Source organism: Cryptomeria japonica, chromosome 2, assembly GCF_030272615.1.
Source record: "Cryptomeria japonica chromosome 2, Sugi_1.0, whole genome shotgun sequence".
NCBI classification, from domain to species: Eukaryota; Viridiplantae; Streptophyta; class Pinopsida; order Cupressales; family Cupressaceae; genus Cryptomeria; species Cryptomeria japonica.
In genome coordinates this window covers 429,273,690-429,295,858 of record NC_081406.1, presented here as the reverse complement: position 1 = coordinate 429,295,858, position 22,169 = coordinate 429,273,690, and the positions used below count along the sequence as shown (strand labels likewise).

The window sequence follows — 22,169 nt, the reverse complement described above, 5'->3', positions numbered from 1 at the left end:
GAATAAATCCACTAAAATCATTTTCAATGACTCTGAAAAACTCAGAAAATGCACATATCTGCATCGTAAATTCAACTTCACCTTCGAATAGATATAAGTTTCTCAAAAAAGTCAAAAAGAATTAACAATTCTCCCTTATACCAGCTGGCTTCACTCCAGAATCTGTGCATCTTTTGTCAAGAAGCTTGCTCAACTGCAAGTAATATCACAATTTTCTCCAAATGAACTCCAATCTGCAAACACTTCTTTATGTTCTCCTTAGCTAAAGAATTTCGAACTTCTTGGTGTAAGAATGAAGTTACAAATGATGCATTTGTAATGAAGTTGAATTCCTAATTAGAAACACGCAAAAATCATCCAACTCATGTTTCTAAGTCTAACTCAAATCTTGGGAAACTGTTGTCATCTTCTTTAGTTCGAAAATCCTTTACTTGTGCAAGTTTCTAAATTGTTTTTAGTTTAATAAATCGAACTAGGCTCACAAAATAGTATCTTCCAAAAGTTTCTAATTTGGAACTCAGTCTGAAAATCATAAATATCTTCTTTCCCATTTTAATTTTGAGTTTCCATTTTAATTTCCAAGCTCATTGATCTTCGAAAATCTTAAATTCCAACTTTCTAAATTAATTGCAAGTTCGATTCTCTTGAAGATTTGATGACATCACTCACATTCTTGTTGACTTTATTTGACTTCCAAGAGTAGGGCGGAGTTTTGAATGTTCAACTTCATGTTTGGGCGGAGTTTTCATCTTCTAACATGATGCTTGGTTGGAGTTTTATGACTTCTATCATCATGTTTGTTTGCTTGCCTTAAACTTCATTCATCCCATTCATAGGGCGGACTTTAGGATGATCTTCAACATGTTCATCACACTTGGGCGGACTTTTCACTACCTTCTCAAGGCATAGGGCAGACTTTTGAGATTATCCAAGGCGGACTTTTTCCACTCCACAAGGCATGGCGGAGTTTAGGAAGGCTCCCACATGGCGGACTTTGATGGCTACCATCTTCTTTATCAAACTTGGGCAGACATTTTTTTGAACAGCTCCAACATGGCATCTTGGGCAGAGTTTAGGAAGGACACCAAGGAGGGCGGAGTTTTGAGCTCCCTCTTCTTGGCATCTTTAACATACATGGCGGACTTTGCTTGGGCTTCAACTTCATGGGGCGGAGTTTGGGAATTCCTCTACCAAGCATGGCGGAGTTTTGGGACACCTCTACATGGCAGACTTTGAGCATTCCCCATGATAGGACGGACTTCTATGACATCTCCACCATAGGGCAGACTTTTGGGACATGGTTACCAAGGGCGGAGTTTGAAGGCTTCAACTTCACTATGCATGGCGGACTTTTGATAACCTTACCATCTTCACCAACAAGTTTGGGCGGACTTTGGAGAGTCCACAAGACATGGCGGAGTTTTGAACATATCACCAAGGGCGGAGTTTTAACTACTTTCTCAAGGCATAGGGCGAAGTTTTGAAGCCTCTCAAGGCGGACTTTAGGAAGGTCTCCTTGAGGGCGGAGTTTGATGTTACCTCAAGCAAGGCATCGGGCGGAGTTCTATGCTCCCTCTTCATAGCCTCTTTAACATACATGGCAGACTTTTTGGTCTACCTCCCAACATGGCGAACTTTTGGTCTACCTCCTCAAGCATGGCGGACTTTGAGCACCTCTCCATCATGGCGGACTTTTGGTCTACCTCCTCAAGCATGGCGGACTTTGAGCACCTCTCCATCATGGGGCGGAGTTTACAGCTCTCTCTACAAGGCGGACTTTTAAAGGCTCTCAAGAGGGCGGATTAGTATAAGTGGTATTTCAATATGTCTTTTCTCTTTCTTATACTTTAAGTTATATTTCATATATATTGTCAGGATGTTTGAGAGTGGTTTCAGATCTCTAGGACTTATAATGCAAAATCGAGTTTTTGGAGGATTCTCCAATTTTCCAGACTTAGTCAAATTTCAGGATTAGGATGACATTCCAGACAACCAAATTTCAGGACATTTGAGGATCGGGATGATTTTTCGAGCTGATTATCCTTTGAATGTGCCATGACCCCCTAAAATATAGGAACTTAGCTTTTTGGGTCAAAACTTGAAAATTTTGGATCGCGGTTGAAGCAGGTCAGTGGTATCAATGCAAACCCTAGGTCCCCATTCTGAAAAAGCAAAAAGCAGACATCCCTAAAAAATAGGGAAAAATTTCTAAAAATAGCCATACCGGAGATTGGGCTAAAAATGCCAAAAACGAAACTTCCTAAAAAATAGGAAAAAGCAAAAAAGCAAACTTTCTAGTTGTCCAAATTCGTCCAAATCAATTGCGATCTTCGTCCTTTGGCCTTTCTAGGCACTTTGACGATATCTGGACTTTGGTATTACTTGGCTTGCAAAAACTAGCTTTCAATCTCTAGGACTTGAACCATTCAAAACTGAGCAAGGCTTGGCATAACTGAAGCAGAAGGCCACGGGACACTAACAAAAATCCTAGAAAGCAGAAAAAGAGAGGGTCCCCATTTGCAATGGGGCGATGTGTGAAAAAGGTCACAACAGGCACCCATTGGCAGTATTGGGAGAGGTAGGTCAGAAGCTCGGTTGGCCAAAGGAATTGTTGTGATTGACTTCATCCTAATAAGAGAGACACCTGACTTGATTAAATCTTAGCAAACTAAGATACTACACTTCTTAAAAGCAAAAGTTAATAGCTAAAAGACTCAACAACTAATCTAGAAGCATAAAAAAGTGGGGGTCCCCATTTGCAATGGGACGATGTGTGAAAACATCACAATAGATTCATGCTGCATTTCAATGAAGAAAAGGCATTTAGATTTATGAAAACCTAATTAATGATGTCGCTTATTAAGTGGGAGGACAGAATTACAAACTCAAGATAGGCAGCCAAACCAGCCTCTTCCACTTATGCAGTGGGAACCAACTAAGAAAACTGAAAGATAGTTGTTAGTACTACTAATCAGCTTTAATTATTCATTACAAGATTTCTAAATATAAGAAATATTACTAATCTAAGATAGGCGGCTGAGCGAGCCTCTTCGACTTATGTAGTGGGACAGCAGAACGCCAAAATGTTGTTGTTAGTACTACTAACCAACATTACAATAAATATGAAATTTGATAGCCAAGTGTTGATTATGAGCTGACAACTGCAACAACACCTCCAATCATCATCTAACCACCCAATCTACTCATACTCTCAAAAGCACACCCAATGACCAACATTCGAAAATCTGATATTTATGACAGCAAGCTGGAAATGCATAACCAGCAACACCAAAACACACCAAAATGCTCCTAACTCTTTCAAAACCCACTCAAATCGCCCAACAACACACCCAAACTGGTAAATAGCATAGAGAGACTAAGAACCAACAAGAAAACAGCAGCAATATAGCCCCAAATGCTCAGCATGCATCCCAATGCACTCCCTAACCAAAACGTCTAAGCTGAAAAGTTTGAGTTGCAATTAAAATTTGGAAACTCAATCCTAGGAGCTATAAAGTACAAATCTCATCGATCGGAGCATAGAAATCTTTAGAGCCAATACCCAAAATCAATAGAAGCCCGCATAGGAAACTAGGAGTGAAAATCCGCTTCAGTCATGACGCCAACCAGCAACCAGGAAAACACACAACTCCCACCAAAAACAGAAAACCAACTGAATCTGTTAAGTTTAGTCAAATTCTGTGATCAATATAGTTTCAATCAAAATTCAGAGTTCTAAGTCCAACAATCTAATTCTAATGATTATTGTTTCAGGTATTCCTTATGCTGATCAAGAAGATAGAAGAGATGAAGATATAATCTGAAATTAAATTCAAACTGTTGTAGTGTGAAGGGAAGGATGCACAACACTTATCGATTGCTGTATTGTTTTTCCTCCTCACCGTATGAATGTTATATATGTGAATAAGAGGGTACGTAGTGAAGAGATATGTCTTCCCATGTGGGAAGACACATCTCTTCCCTACGTCAGCACTTAACAAACACTAAGATCAGATCACTTGCTTGATTGATCGTAAGGAATGCGATTTACCATGAATCCCTAATCACAGCCTTTGTTAACTCGTTAACATGAAATGGTGCGATCAGTGGCTTATACCATAACTCGTATTTGATTTATCTATCATTTAATGTTAACATATATAATAATAGTTTATCTATTATTATATATGTTAACATTCAGATTTCATGTAATCAATTATCATGCATCGGAATTTTGGAATTGTACGACCGACGCTACAAGAATTAACACTCCCTCTTAGCTAGGGAGGACAAATTTCATGTTACAGAAAACATCACAATTCATCCATTGATTGTGAAGGGAAGAGCTATCACACCATAGTGATATTCAGAGATATGGTTCAACAATGAATATCAAGTCTCATGATACTCACCATAACTCATAGTTATCAAATAAGGTATGTGCACTGGCATCAAGTCACATGATGCCTACCATATTGATAAGGATTCATGGCATGTCCATAATATTCACCATGAAGATCTCTATCATAATTATGGTTTATTTAATGATATCAACCAACTGATATCTACCATAATGTCTCAAAGATATATACTATCATGACATGTCCACAGATATCAAGTCACATGATATCCATCAAGATAGATAAATTGATCATTGTAAAATCATCACCTTACAATACCAATTTGACACAAGTGTTCATTATTGAAAAGTCGTCACCGTTCAATAATGTTCACAGGGGGGCCATGAAGGCATGGAGTCACACACGTGACAAATAAAAGAGTTTACACATTAAACATCTTAAATATATTAGTATATCAGAATAAATGAGACTATCTCTCAAAATTAAATAACATTTTCAACCATACCAAGTTTATCTCTAAAGTGTTCAATCTTGATCCTGGAGAGAGGCTTGCTAAGAATGTCTGCGATCTGATCACCTGTACTAATATAATCCAGTCGGATCACATTCCTTTCCACCATATCTCGAACATAGTGATAAGGAATCTCAATGCGTTTAGACCTGTCATGAAATACTGGATTCATTGAAAGCTTGATGCAACTCTGATTGTCGCAATCGATGACAGTAGGATTTAAGGGCTGACCAAACAGTCCTACAAGCAATTTCCGGAGCCATTCTGCTTCTCTTGCTCCCATGGAGGTTGCAATGTATTCAGATTCTGTAGAACTCTGAGCAACTGAAGACTGTTTTCTACATATCCATGAGATCATTGTTGATCCTAAACTGAAGCAACATCCTGATGTGCTTTTCCTGCCAACTATGCTTCCAGCCCAATCCGAATCAGTGAATCCATGTAGGTCAAGGTCTATATGTTTATATTTCAGACCACAACCAATAGTTCCTCGGAGATATCTCAGAATATGCTTTGCAGCAACAAGATGTATTTCCCTAGGTTCACACATGAATTGACTTAGTGTATTAACAGCATAACATATATCAGGTCTTGTGTTTACCAAATACATCAGAGATCCAATTATCTATCTATAGAGGGTAGGATCTGCAAACTCCGATTCTGTAGTTGCTTCCTTTAGCTTGTGCAGATTTGTCTCCATAGGTGTGGTCATGGATCTACAATCCATCATTCCAAATCTCTTGAGTATATCAATGGTGTATTTTCCTTGATTAAAGATTATACCATCTACCTACTGCCAAACTTCCAATCCAAGGTAGTGAAGAATTCTTAAATCCTTCATATCAAACTCAAAGGCTAATTCTTTCTTACATGGAGAAATACGATTATCCTCTCCTGAGATTAGTAGATCATCAACATAAAGAATAAGAATTAATAATTCACCATTGATTACCTTGTAGTAGAGATTTGGATCTGTTTCATTCTTGGAAAACCCTAATCCCAAGAGGTAGTGATCAATTCTTTCATACCATGCTCTGGGGGCCTGTTTCAGTCCATATAGGGCTTTCTTTAATCTACAGACATGTGATTCAGCCTTATGAATCACAAAACCTTCAGGTTGCTCCAAATAAACTTCTTCAATCTTACCATTTAGAAAAGAAGTCTTAACATCCATTTGATGGACTTTCCATCCTTTAGATGGTGCAATAGCCAAAACTGCTCGGACAGAAGTGTATCTAGCAACAGGAGCAAATGTCTCTTCATAGTCAATACCTTCTTTTTGTGAGAAACCTCTGGCAACAAACCTTAATTTGTGCTTCTCAATGCTGCCATCTGTTGCATGTTTCATTTTGAAGAGCCATTTAGAAGATACCACAGATTTGCCTTTAAGCCTAGGCACAATATCCCAGACATCATTTTTCAGAATTAACTGATACTCTTTTGACATAGCATCTTTCCAAACTTGATGCTTGAGAGCATCCCCAACACAAGAAGGTTTTGCATCAATGATCTCACTCATCAAGGCAGCATAACTGGAAAATGTGTTAGGTCTCTTACTTTCTCTGAAGGTCCCGTTTGGAGCAGCATAATTTTCAGTTTCTTGAAGCATCTTTCTAGCCCAAAGTGGTCTCTTCCTAGTTTCGGGATAAGGTTCTTCTAAAGGTAAGTCTTGAACTTCATGCTCAACGTTTTCAGGGGTTTCCCTCTGAATCTCAGGGGTGGGATCCTCATCCATGCTTGTAGGAGGATCTTGGTGTTCTAATTCATTAGAGCTTTTGGACCTCCTGAATGCTATGTCTTCTTCAAAGATGACATCTCTGCTTCCTTCAATTTGCCTTTGTCCAGGTATGTATACCTTGTAAGCCTTAGAAGTTTCACTATACCCAACAAATACCCCTTTCTTTCCAGAAGGTTCTAACTCTGATCTCTTTTCTTTGGGAACATGAATATAGACTGGACACCCAAAGATCCGGAGATGACTTATGTCAGGTTTGTTACCAGTAAAGGTTTCTTCAGGGGTTTTATTATCAAGAAGAGAATGAGGACATCTATTTTGAATGTACACAGCTGTCCTAGATGCTTCAGCCCAAAATGAGGTTTCTATATTTTGGTCAAACAACATAGCCCTAGCAGCTTCTACTATAGTCCTATTCTTTCTTTCAGCTACCCCATTTTGTTGTGGGTTATAAGGTACAGTTAACTCCCTCTTAATCCCAGCATTTATACAATAATCTTTAAACATATCAGAAGTGTATTCCCCCCATTGTCTGTTCTTAAGGTTATGATTTTCTTACCTGTCATGTTTTCTGCAAGAGCTTTGAATTCCTTAAATTTAGAAAGGATTTCTTCAGACTCTTTGTACCTCAAAAAATATATCCAGGTCTTCCTAGAATAATCATCTACAAATATTACATAATATAAAAATCCCCCTAATGAGGGTACAGACATGGGTCCACATAAATCAGAATGAACTAATTATAATACATTTTTGGATTTACTATTGCTAGAATTGAAAGACCCTTTAGTATTCTTTCCCAAGGCACAGCCCTTTCAGGCTCCTTCAGAACTGTGACTTAGCTTGGGCAAGCCAATCATCATATTCTCTATCTTAGGTACGGCATGGAAATGAAGGTGCCTTAATCTTCTGTGCCAAAGTTCATTTGAATCTGGAGTCTCATGAATCAAGGCTTGAGATGGAGTGGTGCAAAGTTTGTAGAGGCTCTCTTGTCTTACTCCAATGGTGTGGACTTTCTTGATGATGGAGTTCTTTGGCCAAGCAAGTACCTTTCCTTCCATAAAGGTTAATCTATAACCCTTATCTTCAAGTGCAGAAACTGAAACAAGGTTTCTCTTTATACCAGGTACAAATATATCTCCAGTCATCTATAGGGATATGCCTGACTTTAGGTTGATATTGCAGGTTCCTATTCCCATAACTGGATAATTTGAGTCATCACCAATTGTCACCTCTTCATTTGAATTTTCCACAAGTGTATATAGGTGCTCATGAAATCCAGTGATGTGTCGAGATGCTCCGCTGTCAATCAACCATGTGTTGGAATTGGAGGTGACTTGACTAGAGAGGGCTGAGTAGAAAACCAGTTTTTCGGAATCACTCACTTTCTTAATTTCTACCATTGAAGCATGTTGCTTGATCCTGTCTGGACACTTCATTGCATAGTGCCCATATTGGTCACAACTAAAACATTGTACTTCAGAAATGTCTCTCTTCTTCTTTTAAGACCCCTTTCCATTTGAGCCTCTGTCCTTCTTTCTCTTAAAGTTCTTCTTCTTTCCTTTCTTGTAGGAATTAGAATTTAGAAATTGAATGTCCTCATTACCATTGTTTTATTTTACTCCTCTTGTGACAAGCCGAGATTCCTCTTGAATGCAATCAGTTTTCAATCTATTAAACTTAGGAAATTTAGAACAAGCACTGATTCCTTGAATGAACGATTCCCATGAGGTAGGAAGTCCATTTAGGGCCATCATAGCAAGTTCTTTGTTGTCTACTAGATGTCCAATAATGGATAGTTGATCCCTAAGCTCAATGATCCTCAAGAAATAGGATGTAACTGTCTCTCCTCTTTTCATCTTTATATGATGTAGTTGATTCTTCAAGGTGAGAGCCCTGCTAGTGTTGTTGATTTCATAAGTGTCAGCTAGGGCTTTGAACATCTGAAAAGCCATCTCATATTTAGAAATAACTGGCACAATGTGATCTCTCACTGAATCCACAATTATCTTAAGAGCCTTCTCACTGTCCTTGCTCCACTAAATTTTCTCCGTATCATCAGAGGGTTCAGGAATATCACTTTTGGCATGGGAGTCAATTTTATTTTCTTTCAAAACAAGCATGATCCTGAATTTCCAAGATACAAAATTGGATGCTCCATCTAGTCGATCTTTAAACCTAACTCTGGTTGCCATTAGGATTATAGGAATGTGATCTACTAAGAGTCGGGTGAAAGTCTATATAATCGTTACAAAATTTAATTTGATCTTCCTTAACTTAGCTCTGATACCATGTTAAGTTTAGTCAAATTCTGTGATCAATATAGTTTCAATCAAAATTACAAGTTCTAACTCCAATGATCTAATTCTAATGATTATTGTTTCAAGGATTCCTTATGCTGATCAAGAGGATAGAAGAGATGAAGATATAATCTGAAATTAAATTCAAACTGTTGTAGTGTGAAGGGAAGGATGCACAACACTTATCGATTGTTGTATTGTTTTTTCTCCTCACCGTATGAATGTTATATATGTGAATAAGAGAGTACGTAGTGAAGAGATATGTCTTCCCACGTGGGAATACACATCTCTTCCCTACGTACCACTCATGATAACACAACACTTAACAAACACTAAGATCATATCGCTTGCTTGACTGATCGTAAGGAATGCGATTTACCATGAATCGCTAATCGCAGCCTTTGTTAACTCGTTAACATGAAATGGTGCGATCGGTGGCAAATACCATAACTCATGTTTGATTTATCTATCATTTAATGTTAACGTATTGTTGTGCGTTGCACACACTCCCTGTCGCCGACAGGGTCCCCCTTCCCTTTTGAGCCTTTCTGTCTTCACTCTGTTGAGTTCCGCGCAGAGCCTCTCGCGTCCTTTCGAGCGAGCCCACGTTCAGTACGTAAGATGATGATGTTGAGCGAAAGAGCCAGTGATTCCATTAGGTCAGTCGAGCCCTCGGGCATGAATTCCAAAAGATTGTTCAAGCTTGTGAAATCGCCTTGAATGGGCGTGTGATGATGGAGACTGGCGAATTCCGCCAAGTAAAAGAACAGCGCGTCCGAAGGTCGCATGAGGACCCAAAGTTGCCAGTTTTCGCGTAAAACGATGAAAGGTGTTACATGATGTTTGTTTTTATAAGTTTGCGAGATTTGAATGAATGGCGATTTTCGCCAGCTGGAAAAGGAGGAGGAGCGAATTTTTTTTGCAAAGTGCCAAAGTTGGCAAAAATGCCCAAAGGGCCGAATTTCGGACCCCTTAGGTGAAATTTCGAAAATTAAAAAGTCGGCAAAAATACCCAAAGGGCCGAATTTCGGACCCCTTAAGTGAAATGTCAAAAATTAAAAAGTTGGCAAAAATGCCCAAAGGGCCGAATTTCGGACCCCTTAAGTGAAATGTCAAAAATTAAAAAGTCGGCAAAAATGCCCAAAAGGCCGAATTTCGGACCCCTTAAGTGAAATGTCAAAAATTAAAAAGTTGGCAAAAATGCCCAAAGGGCCGAATTTCGGACCCCTTAAGTGAAATGGGGAAAGTAAGGGTCCGAAGTTGGCAAAACCCTCTAGAATGCCGAAGATTGCCTTGCTAGGGATAAATGCGAAAAGTTTAAAGTTTCAAACTCCTCCCAATTGCCGAAAGTCGCAATCCGCAGGAAAGGCGTGGGGAAAGTAAAGATCGAAGTTGGCAAAACCCTTTAGAATGCCAAAATTGGCAAAGACTCATCATTCTCCGAGATTAGAGCAAATAAAAGTCAAAACAAAGTTTTAAGGCCAGAACAAAGTTTTAGCAAGATTTTAATCAAGGCCAAAGACATGTATGTTCAAGACTACAACTAGGATAAGGCTTCAAAAAAAATTTGGGCCTTATTTGTAGGATGCCAATAGATCATAAATATTATGCTGAACCTTGTAACGTTTTGATTGCAATCTATAGATCATCGAATTGGAAAGATATTGCAATATAAAGCCATGCCCAACTTCAATATACTTCCTTTGCTTCTTCATATGTTCTCTAAACACCCCTTTGTCCTCTGTGCTGATATTTTGTTGTTTGGTTTGCAACTGGGGTTTGATTTGGTTTTGTAATTTCTGATTATATTTGCTTTTTGAGAATTTTCAGTTATGAAGAATGTCGAATATAGACAAATGCTCATACACAACTAACTTCAATTCAATTGCATATATAATTACAGTAAGTTTATAGAAATAGCATATTTCCAGCACTTGAAACCCTTGAACTATTTAGAATCATAAAAGGCAATTACAAATGGAATGATTGGAACCTGAAATTGTAATTTGAACTGCTGCATAGATTTTTCCTTCACTCCAAAGGCTGCAATTGATTTCCTATAGCAGGCCGCTGCCCTCAAGATTATTTTCAGAATTTTTTAATACCTCTAATGCAAAATCGTCCAAGCCCTAAATGGTACGGCTGGGTGAGAAGTGTAGCTGGGCTGAGAAGAAATTTATACGCCCTGTAGCAGCTGCAAATGTTGACAATCCTTATATATTGAATCTGCTATTGATTCAGCTCTTTCTCCTCCAATTGATGAAAACTTGAAGAAATACTTTGCAGTTTAAGCACAATTTGCACTCCTGATGTGAAGCCCTCCTATAGACCAAATTCAGAAGATATTTCACTCCCTCAAATGGTCGCACATTGAAGATTATCCGTTCTCCAATGGCTGCTTGCACGCTGAAAAACCCTGGCTTTCACTTGCAGAGAGAAATTCATGAAGACAAAATGCAATAATGATGCCTTGGTTCAATTTCCAAATGTTTTTATATATTCTCCATGAAGGGGATTGAATTTCTCTTAAAAAGCACAATTTTAACTCATTAAACATTTTTAATGTTGGCATAATAACTTAATTTGACCCCCTTGGCCTAGGCATCTCACTTAAATAATCAATTGGCCCCTTTTTAATAATGCAAAGACCCCTTCTTTATGAAATATTAATAACTTTATAAAATAACATTAAATGCCTTATTATAATTAATTATTAATAAAGTGTTCACTTTATTAATAATAAAAATTATCAATAAAGTGTTCACTTTATTAATAATAAAAATTATCATAACTCCCCAAATAATCATTATTTCTCAATTTTGTCTGCACTCGGTAGTTAACCATTTTATCCTATGTACGCGCAACTGCCTTACTAAAAATAGAAAGGGTCCCCCCTATGTAACTTTGTCTTACTATAAATGGTAAGTAATGCATACGGAGTCCTGAAGACCTCAAACGATAGACAAACCCCTTCTTGTCGCATATGCAACCACAATTATAGGTCATTGCCACTCTAATCACAAATGATATGAGATGATTGCCACTGCCACCTAGACACTAATCTTGGCTTTAGTCATTTTGGCACAAATAATTTTGTCACTAATGCAAACTCATGACCCCTAGTTATTGATTGACAAGAGGTCATTGAATGTCCTCCAGCCTCCTACACCTCCATCCTCCATTAGATTTTCTACTTAGAAAATTTGTATCATGAGTGTTACAATGCCCCCCCACAAGATTGACCTCACGCACAAATAGAAGTGCATCCAATTACAATTTTTCATTTTTCTTGGTTTACACAATTGAAGTTTAATAGACACACTTTTAATGACATGAAAATTAACTACTCTTGACAATGGGGACTATTCTAAAATGACACAACTTGACTTGATACACAATATCTCTATAAACACAATAAGACATCTTGCAAAATTGAAAACTTAAACTAGATAATAAAAAGTCACTAATTTAAATGACTCACTTTAGACACACGGAGATACTAAAAAGATACTAATTAATAATGACTAGACCTATCATTATTATAATAATAGGAAATTAACTTCAATCTTAAATCTATTATCAGACACTGAATCCTCTCACCTCTAGACTTTTCTACTTCACATATTAAAATTTGGATTTGGGTGACCTCCTCTAAAATACTCCTTTACATAGTCCGAGTCTCGAGTTTATAAGTGTGATCATGCCTAATTGCTATTAGGTTTTTTAGTTTTATAGGATCAAGTGCGTAAAATGTTAGAGGCTAGGTGATCCTAATTTTGTCTAAGTGTAGACTTTTGAACGTGAATGAGTTTTAAAGTGTCTAATCGGAGATATTTTTGTGTCTAAGTGTTAAAAGGTCCTTTAGTGGGTGTTTTCTCACTCCTAGGAGGTAGTTCAAGTCAAATTTGCATTTTATCCTGATGCAATTCCTATTTTCTCACTCAAATTTTGATAAATTTCGCTAAGTCTTGATGCGTTTTGATGAAATTTGAAGTATCCAAATGTTTGTAAGTGGAGAAATCATTGAATTCCCGATGAAAATCAATGTTTTAGTGGTCTAAGGGTCAAAATTCCTGATGGGAGGTAAATTTCCCCCACATTTCCGATGGACCCTGTTTTTACCCCATTCAAGTTCCTAATGGAGGGCGATTTTCCACCAGGAGGCTGAAATTTTGACTGCGTGGGGGAAATTATTCTGATGACCAACGATTTTCCCTGGAATGCAGACGATTTTGATGCAGAAAAAATTCCTATTCCTGATGAAGATCGATTTTCCACTAGGACAATTTGTGATCAAGTTTTAATGGATTTTGTGCAGATGATTGTCTTGATGAATGGTGAATTTCCCCAAGTGTGAATTTTGAAGAATTTTGAATTGGCTAATTATCCAGATAGGGAGCGATTTTCCCCCAATGTGGATTTTTGGACTTAATGATGAAAATGAAGTGATTTTTGGAGTCCAAATGAAAATCAATTTTCCCCAAAGGTTTTTTTTTAAGAGTCTCATGATTTTTTATTGGGAATTTTATCCCAAAGGAGGTCAATTTTTCCCCAATGAGCTTTAATGATGTTTTAAATGATTTTCATCTGGATTTTTATCTACATATGGGGCGATTTTCCCCTAGGTGGCCAAATTTGGTGAAGATGAAATAAATTTAATACAAGTGGGCCCAAATTTAATTGTTTTTTGAATTTGACAATGATTATTTAATTATCAAAAACAATTATTTAATGATAGGCAAAATAATTATTATGTTTCTAGATGCAAATTGATTTTCCCACACAGGCTATAAAGGCAATGTTTTATCCCACATTGCTTGTGCGCTGAAACATCAAGATGAAAACATGTTTAAAAGTACCTGCCTAGCATTAAAATACTATTATATTTGCTGATGTGATTGATTGAAGGCAGCTAAGTGGTTGATTAAAGAGTTTTTTTCCAGCTAGGCGATTTTGGTTAAGTGTCCATTGAACACCATTTGAGCTGGAATTGCAAGTTAAAGGGTGATTTTCGCCCAGCTACACCCAGACGCTGCCATTGAAGGTGAGGTTACAGCAAGTTTGGTGGTTATTTTGACCACATTGGGCAATTTTGGTGAAGTGGCGCCACCTTGGGAGTTGGGTGATTTTGCTTGGGAGGTGAATTCCTCCATTTTGGGGGTGATTTCCTTATGTTTGTTAGGCACCATTGCTGTTAGAGGGCTGCCATTGTTCTTAGACCTGTGTTTTCCACCGTTGCTGGGAGTTACATCGACTTCATTGTTGGCTGGAAACTCAGTTTTCAGACTTTAACACTTCATTCCCAGCTCACTCCTACCTAGGCAATTTTGTCTAAGGATCATTTTGGCAGCATTTTGGAGGCATTTTCAGAGTTGTCGCAGGTCTGAAAACACCATTTTCAGTTTGTCTTCAGACCTGGAGTTTCATTTCCAGCCTTCTACACCTCGGCAATTTCATTTGGAGAATATTTCTAAGGCATTTTGTCATCATTTTCTGAGTGTGCCATCATTGCTTGAGGTACTGGTAGGTAGGTCTGAAACTCCATTTTCAGACCCATTTTCAGACCCATTTTCAGACTGATTTATCGTTATCAGCCCTTCAGTCTTACCCAAATTTGATCACTTTGACATTGGGAAGGTAATTTTCATTGAACTTGAACATCTGACATGGCTGCAACATCGATAACTGACTGATTTATGAGTTTTGCAGGTTGTTTTCAGGCATTGGACAGCCATTATTGAGTTTGGAAAGGTGTCTTTAGACATCAAAGAGTGAAAAATCAGACTTTTTTACACCTTTCCAAAGTATTTCCAAATTTGGTATACTCTTTTGGACTTCTTTTTCAACAATTTTATGAGTATACAAGGTGTCTTCAGACTTAGTTTTTCATATCAGACCTTATCTAAGTCTGAAAATGATGGTTTCTAAGGGTTTTAAACCCTATTTTATCCAATTTACAATCTATTTTCAAAATTCGTTAAGAATATGGATAAAATTTCTGATTTCCATTTCTAAAATTGTCTAAATCATTGGAAATCAGAACTAATTCAATTCTGAAAATAGTTATCAGGATAACTTTTCCAACGTTTAGGGAAATCAGAACTAATTCAACTTCCAAGGACATGCATCAATACCTTTTGGATCTCACCAAAGACTAATTAAAATTTTTTAGTAAGATTTTTATTTTTTGAAAGCTATATAGCAACTTGATATGAAGTATGTAACAGAGGTAAAAGATATGCATATTTCCCGCAGAGTTTGTCCATTTTGTATATGCTCTTAGTTGAAATAAAGATCAGTTTCTTTAGCCATACAAGTATTATATATCATGTGTTGTTTCGTTCAATCGCTTCTTAACCAATGTAGTGTCCCTGAACTATCAGCCCAATTCAGATCAACATATATCAAAAAAAGCATGATTCTACCTCAACCAGCAGATTCCTCCTAGAAGTTCCTATCTGTAGAAGAGCACATTGGACACTTTGGAGAGTCATCCAACCAATATCAATACTAGAACCATAAATATACATGGTTTCAGATGCCTCATCATGCTTAAATATCATAGCTGTGCCTGAAAGACCTGATTCACTAAATAAGATAACAAGATGTCATGTCTCATATTCATCATGCACTATGCCTGCATTTCATCTTTTATCCCTCTAAAAGATGTGAACCAGCTATCCCTGAACAGTTTTAAACATTCAAACAGAAATAGGATACAATTTAAAGCATGCTGCAAAATATAAAATTTTCTCGCAAACTAGAATGTACAAACTGCACCATAATCTGTAAATATTATTCATGTCCATACTTCTTGCTAATATTTTAGAGGGCATGGAGTTTTCCACACCAGTATATTAAAATGTATAAAACAAAAGAACCATATAATGTATGCTTTTTCCTCAGTAATTTAGATATTAACTACATATATGGTTGTATGCTCTAATTTGTATGTCATAAAAATGCATGATAAATAAACAGGTACACAAGAACAAAAGGCTCACCAATGAGGGACAAATTGAGGTAAAAAGCGATCCCATCGCATAAACAATACAATCCACTTTACTCAACAGCTCCAACACCGTACCGTTGACAACTGGGAAGATCTACAATAAAACAACAGAAATAGCTTTTAAAACTGTAGAGAAGAAAGTTCCTTCATATGCCGGGAGCATGACAACAATAAATAATTACCATACAAAAATTACACATGCCTGCAAAGCACCACAGAAAGAAATTTTTCAAATTTAGCGAATCCATATGATAGAAGTTACCTTATCTCTTTCAGTAAATCATAAAATTTAGGAAAAACAAAAAATTTGCAACAAAAAACATGCCAAAGATAAAGACTTTCTTAAAAGTTCCTATCTGAAAAACGTATTTTTATTTAATTTAAACAGAATGTCATTTTATACATGTATGATCTCCAATTTGCCTCAATTTTATTTTGCACCTTTTCTCTCAAGTTTGGATTTCAGACATTATAACAACAAGGAACTCGTACACTTTAACATTCATAAATAAACAAGAGATATCTGCTCTTTTGAAATATGATAAAGACATGATTCTTATATATTAAATTGACAGTGTAAGGGCAGAGATACACATATATTAAACACAGAAAGTTCTACCTGTTGTGCGTTATGCACACCCCACCCCTATAACAGGGGACCCCTCGACTTTTCTTTTTGGTCTGCCCGATTGAGAGAGAGAGGGCCGTAGAGAGGATCGGGCTTTCAAAAGCCGATAGAATGCTGAGTAAAATCCTTGAGAACCATAATGAATTCTGACTTGAAGCAAAACCCCAAGCGCCCTGCAAATGCCGAAAGAAAAAGGCAAAGAAGATCACACATTTCATATAAGATTTCCGAATTCGTGTGTTAGAGCATTAGCGATCAAATGACAAAGTTCAGCGAATTTGTTAATTTCGCAAAGAATGCAAAGTCCACATTCTGTCCAAAAGGGCCAAGGCTTAACATGAACTCGTGCAAGTTGTCTAATATACCCGAAGTTCACCTTCCATATCCTCTATAAAACCAAGAAAATCCCGAACTGAAATCACGACTTTCATTTCCTCGTAAAAATGCTGGATTAGGGCCAGAGAAAACCCGACGTCGCAATTATCTGAAATCGAGTGATTTCATTAAAATCGCGAAGTTTGCAAATAGGGCAAAGTCATGCGATTTGCAATGAGGTCGAAGTTTGCAAAAACAAAGAAAATCGCACATTTTGATTAAAAGTTGCGAGTTGAAATTAAGAACAAAATCATGCAAATTCATGAAAGATCTTGAGTTTGTCAAATAGGGGTAAAGTCGCGATATTTTGTTTTAAGATGTTGGGTTTTAGAAGCAGATAAACCAAACCACTGTCATTAAAGTCGTGAGCTATAAACTAAAGTCCCACATTTTGTTGTCCTCATTTTTGTCTTCAAAAATGATGGACCATTACATAAACAGTTTGTCAAAAAATGAAATTTTACTCTATGGCACGCTTCCCGAGGCAAAATTTCGCCTTATCCCTAGACGAAACTAATCCTCAGTCCATCCTCGAACCACGTTTCGAATTTCATCGCATTTTAGGTTCGTTTGCTATGTTTTCCCTTCAATTTCAGGTTTTTTCTCCTTGACTGCAAGTGGGAAATTTTCCTTAAGTTGCAAGTTTTAATTTTCCCTTTGTTTTAGTGTTGTAGGGAAACTTTCAGTTAATTACAAGTGCACTTTATGAAAAATAGAACTTGTGACTTACTTTTTATTTTCCTCTTGTTTCTTTTTGGCCTTTTAAGTCATTGCAAAAACTTTTTGGACATATTACAAGTGAACTTTAAATTATAAAGTTAAAACAAAACTTGTAATTCTTTCAAAAAGTTCCACTTAAGTGATTTTAAGTTATGGTAGGGGATTTTCTCCTCCATTACAAGTTTAAAAAGTCACTTTAAGTTGTAATAGGGATTTTATTTCCCTATTACAAGTTTTATTTTTAAGTTGTTTTTGTGACTTGTAAAAAGAATTTTATTTCCCTTTACTAATCTTTTGTTGGGTTGTTTAAAACTTGTAATGGGAGTTTTATTTCCATATTACAAGTGTTTTAAACTTGTTGTTTGCTCTCACAAACCTGATTTTGCCTTATGAGGGGAAAAGTGAACATTTAAACATGTAAAAAGGTTTAAGAAACCCGATTTTCCTTATTGCATTTGTTACCTCTGAATGTTTCTTTCCTGAGCCTCTTTTCTACATTCATCCAACTCAGTCAAAGCCATCAATCTGTCCCCCATAAAGTTTACTTCTTCTGAAAATTCCTCTGTAACAAATTTATAAACTGGGAGCAAATTACTCAAGGGTAATCTTGCTTCTTTGCCATATACAAGCTCATATGGAGCAAATCCTATGGACTTCTTGACTGTCACTTTATCAGCCCATACTGCTAACATCAATTTCGAATCCCAAGCTCTTTTATTATCACCCAACATCCTTTTGATAATCTTCAACAAGTTTTTATTGCTAGATTTTGCTTGTCCATTTCCTTGGGGATGGTAAGGTGATAAATAGGACAAAGTGATACCATAATTTTCACAGAAATCAGAGAACTCATTGGATCTTAAACACATCCCATTATCTACCACAATCTTCCGAGGTACCCCAAATCTAGTCAGAATGTTTTCCAAAAGAAACTTTATCACAACTTTGCTGGTAGCCTGTCTTGTGGGAATAGCTTCAACCCACTTAGTAAAATAATCAGTAGCCACCAAAATCCATTTATGCCCACCACTAGATTTGTTTGCTATCTCTCCTATGAAGTCAATACCCCACATCTGGAATGGTTCCTCTGTATGCATGGGTCTGAGAGGAATGGCTCCACTATACTTAAGTTTTCCTGAGAATTTTTTACATGCTTCACATTTTCTAATATAAGCATGACTATCTTTGAAAATTTGGGGCCAATAATAACCAGCATTTAGAATTTTATGAACAGTGGTTTTGGCTGAAAAATGACCTCCACATACGCCTTCATGTAAATCTTTTAAAACAGCAGATGCTTGATACCCATCTAGACACAATAAGAGAACACCATCTCTATTATTCCAATATAAATCTCCATTAAGTAACACATACTTAGATGTTTGAAGCTTTAAAGTTCTCTTCTGACTATCATTTAAACTATCCGGACATTTCATGTATTTCAAGTAATATACAATATTTGTATACCAAGGACACCTCTCAATGCTAATTTGTACATCTTCCAAGTCTACGTGATTTACTTGTGTTGCTTCAAGATTGGATTCTGCCATCAATTTTGCTAAACCCTGACCCCTTACCAACTTTGTGATTTGTAGATCAATATTGAATTCTTGGATCTGGTTTATCCATCTGCACCTCCTTCCAGTAGTTTTTGAGTGTTTGAAGATGTCTTTAACAGCAGCATTTGGTACATATGCAATGACAGTGGCGCCAACTAGATAGGGTCTAAAAGATTTCACAGCTTTCACAAGAGCATAAGCTTGTTTTTCATTTAAATCATAATTCAACTCGGATGCTTGCAATGTTTTGCTAAAAAACGCCACTGGTTGTTCATGACCCTCATCATTCTTTTGTAACATGACAGCAGCAATAGTATGGAATGAAACAAATGAAAACACTTGAAAAGGCTTAGAGAAATCAGGTGATTTTAATATAGGGGCTTCCTTGATGGCTCTTTTGATATTTACAAAGGCTTCAAGAGCTTCATTAGTCCATTTTATTTCAGCACCTTTTTTCAACATTTTAGCAATAGGCTTTATGATTTCAGAGAAATTTGAAAAAAATATTCTTACGAAGTTAATTTGACCGAAAAAAGATTGAATTGCTTTAACTGTTTTTGGGATTTGAATTTTATCAATAGCAGCAATCCTTTGTGGATCGATTCACACACCATCTTTTGAAACAATATGATCTAACATTTTTCCTTCAGTAGCCCCAAAATGACATTTTTTAGGATTCAAAGATATGCCATATTCCAATGCTCTAATAAAAATCTTTTCTAGATCATTACAATGATCTTCTGCCTTTTTAGAATAAGGAGTCATATCATCCTAGTAAACTGCCAAGATATAATCAATCATACCCTCAAAGGCCACGTCCATAGCCCTCTGAAATGTAGGTCCTGCATTTGTCAGTCCAAAAGGCATCCTACCATAGACATAGGTACCCCAAGGTGTAGTGAAAGCAGTTTTCAACTTTTCTGCTTCCCTAACTTTGACTTGATTATAGCCTTAGAAGCCATCCATCATAGATAACAATTCATTTCCTGCGACTTTCTGCAAAAGAGCTTCCATATTTGGTAAGGCATAATTATCTTTTAAAGGTGAAACATTTAAATTTCTAAAATCCACACAGTCTGATATCACCATTCTTTTTTCTGACTGGGACCAAATTGGATACCCATGTTGAGTGCCTTATAAGCCCAATAATACCAGCATTCCTCATTTTCATCAACTCTTCCTTCATCTTGGGAGCCAAGGTAGGGTTTATTGGCCTTTGCTTCTGTCTGAATGGCTTTGCATTAGGCTTCAAGGGTATCTCATGCTGGAACAAATCTTCCCTGTATGCTTTAAGGTTGTCATATGACCAAGCAAAGACATGTATATATTTTCTCAGCAAACTAATCAATACTGTCCTGATCTTTGGTGTGAGCTTTTTTCCAATATACACTTCTCTTGGATTGTTGTCACTTCCCAAGTTTAATTTTTCAATATCTTCACACCCTCCCGAACTAGGTCTAAAAGTAGCCATATCTTTATCATCAAACATTCTTTCCAGCTCTACCAATCCCTTCGGGATTTTATTTGTCTTCAGCTGCAACACCTCCTGCCCAAGTACTGTCTTTGTACCATCCTTGTCTTCTACAAGTCCATTCCAATCAATCTGTTGGTCTGCATATTGATCTTCACAAAAGAGAAATCTTAGCAGATCCCTGTCATCATCAAACACTTGCCAACTTTTAACATTATCAGGAACAGATGGTCTTGTTTTAATCTCAACTTGTGTAATATCATCAAAAGGGATATCATTATGTTTAGTTTCTAGGTTAGCCATAAAATCCACCAAAATATTATTGGACCTTTCAGTCCAATTAATGGAAAAAGCTTTGAAAAGTTCAATATAATCCCAAACCTCATTCCTGTAATTTTGTATTTTGTATTTTTTGCAGCAAATTTGCCTCTAACTTGTGAAACAACTAATTCTGAATCACTATAAACTGTTAGTAACTTAATGCCATGCATGTTTGCTAATTTAAGTCCTAATAAGAGAGCTTCATATTCAGCAATATTATTAGTACATTCAAAAGCCAATGAGAAATAATATTTAAAAGATTTTCCATTAGGTGAAATAAACACAACTACTGCTCCATTTCCATCCTTACTGCAGGCACCATCAAAATACAATTTCCAAATCAAACTTTCATTGTGTTTAATAGCCTCTGCAATTTTTTCAATTTTTAAAGGTTTAGAAATACTTACCTAAAAGTTGTCCATATCAGAATGGCAAAAGCAAGTTACTTGATCCGGATCCACTTCCTCTATGAGGTAGGGAGATCTTAGTTCTCTGTTGATTCTTACCTCTGCTCCTTTGACCGGGATGGTAGCATACGATAGATCTAATTGCACATATCCACCTACCAAGTTCGACCACTATCTGGATAGCAGCATTCCATAGTTCGCAGGCACTTGCACAACTGTTACATCCGTTTTATAGGTAGTGTCTGGACAAGTTGGAAACCTGAACTCAATATCCTTCATGATCCCGACCACTGGGACTGACCTATTATCCATTGCATAACATTTTCCATAAAGGTATCTACCTTCATTCCCAGCTCTTTCATGACATCCTCTAGCATAATATTTACTGCTGCTCCTAAGTATATCATGCAGTTTCTTACCATCTTATTGTTTATAAGCAGTGTTAAATAAAAAGGATCCACTTGTGAGAAGTTTTTGGTAATGGATGTGCCAAGATACACCACAAGAGGATCTTCTTTTGATCTAGGATCTTGCTTACTCACTTCTCCAACATTAGATATAATTTTTAAAGTCTCACTCTTTTAATCTGGAAGTTTCATTACTTCTAACAAAGGAATAGATATCTTCACTTGGGATAGTGCTTGAGACATGAATGAGTTACAATTTGAATTGGGCTTACTTACTTGTTTCTTCTCCACAGGCTTAACGAGCTTTGGCCTTTCCATTTGTTTAATTTGTTCTGGTTCCTTCCCTTTCTTGGCACTTGTAT

At 36.8% G+C, this 22,169-nt stretch overlaps 1 protein-coding gene across 1 annotated transcript in view; it reads right to left on the bottom strand.

Moving 5' to 3' along the window:
• Window positions 1-22,169, bottom strand: part of LOC131062017 (uncharacterized protein YNL011C) — a 255,936-nt gene that overhangs the window by 38,707 nt on the left and 195,060 nt on the right. The window contains exon 9 of the mRNA XM_057995873.2: window positions 15,912-16,013. Coding sequence (XP_057851856.2) covers window positions 15,912-16,013 — 102 coding nt within the window. The remainder of the gene's footprint in view (window positions 1-15,911; window positions 16,014-22,169) is intronic.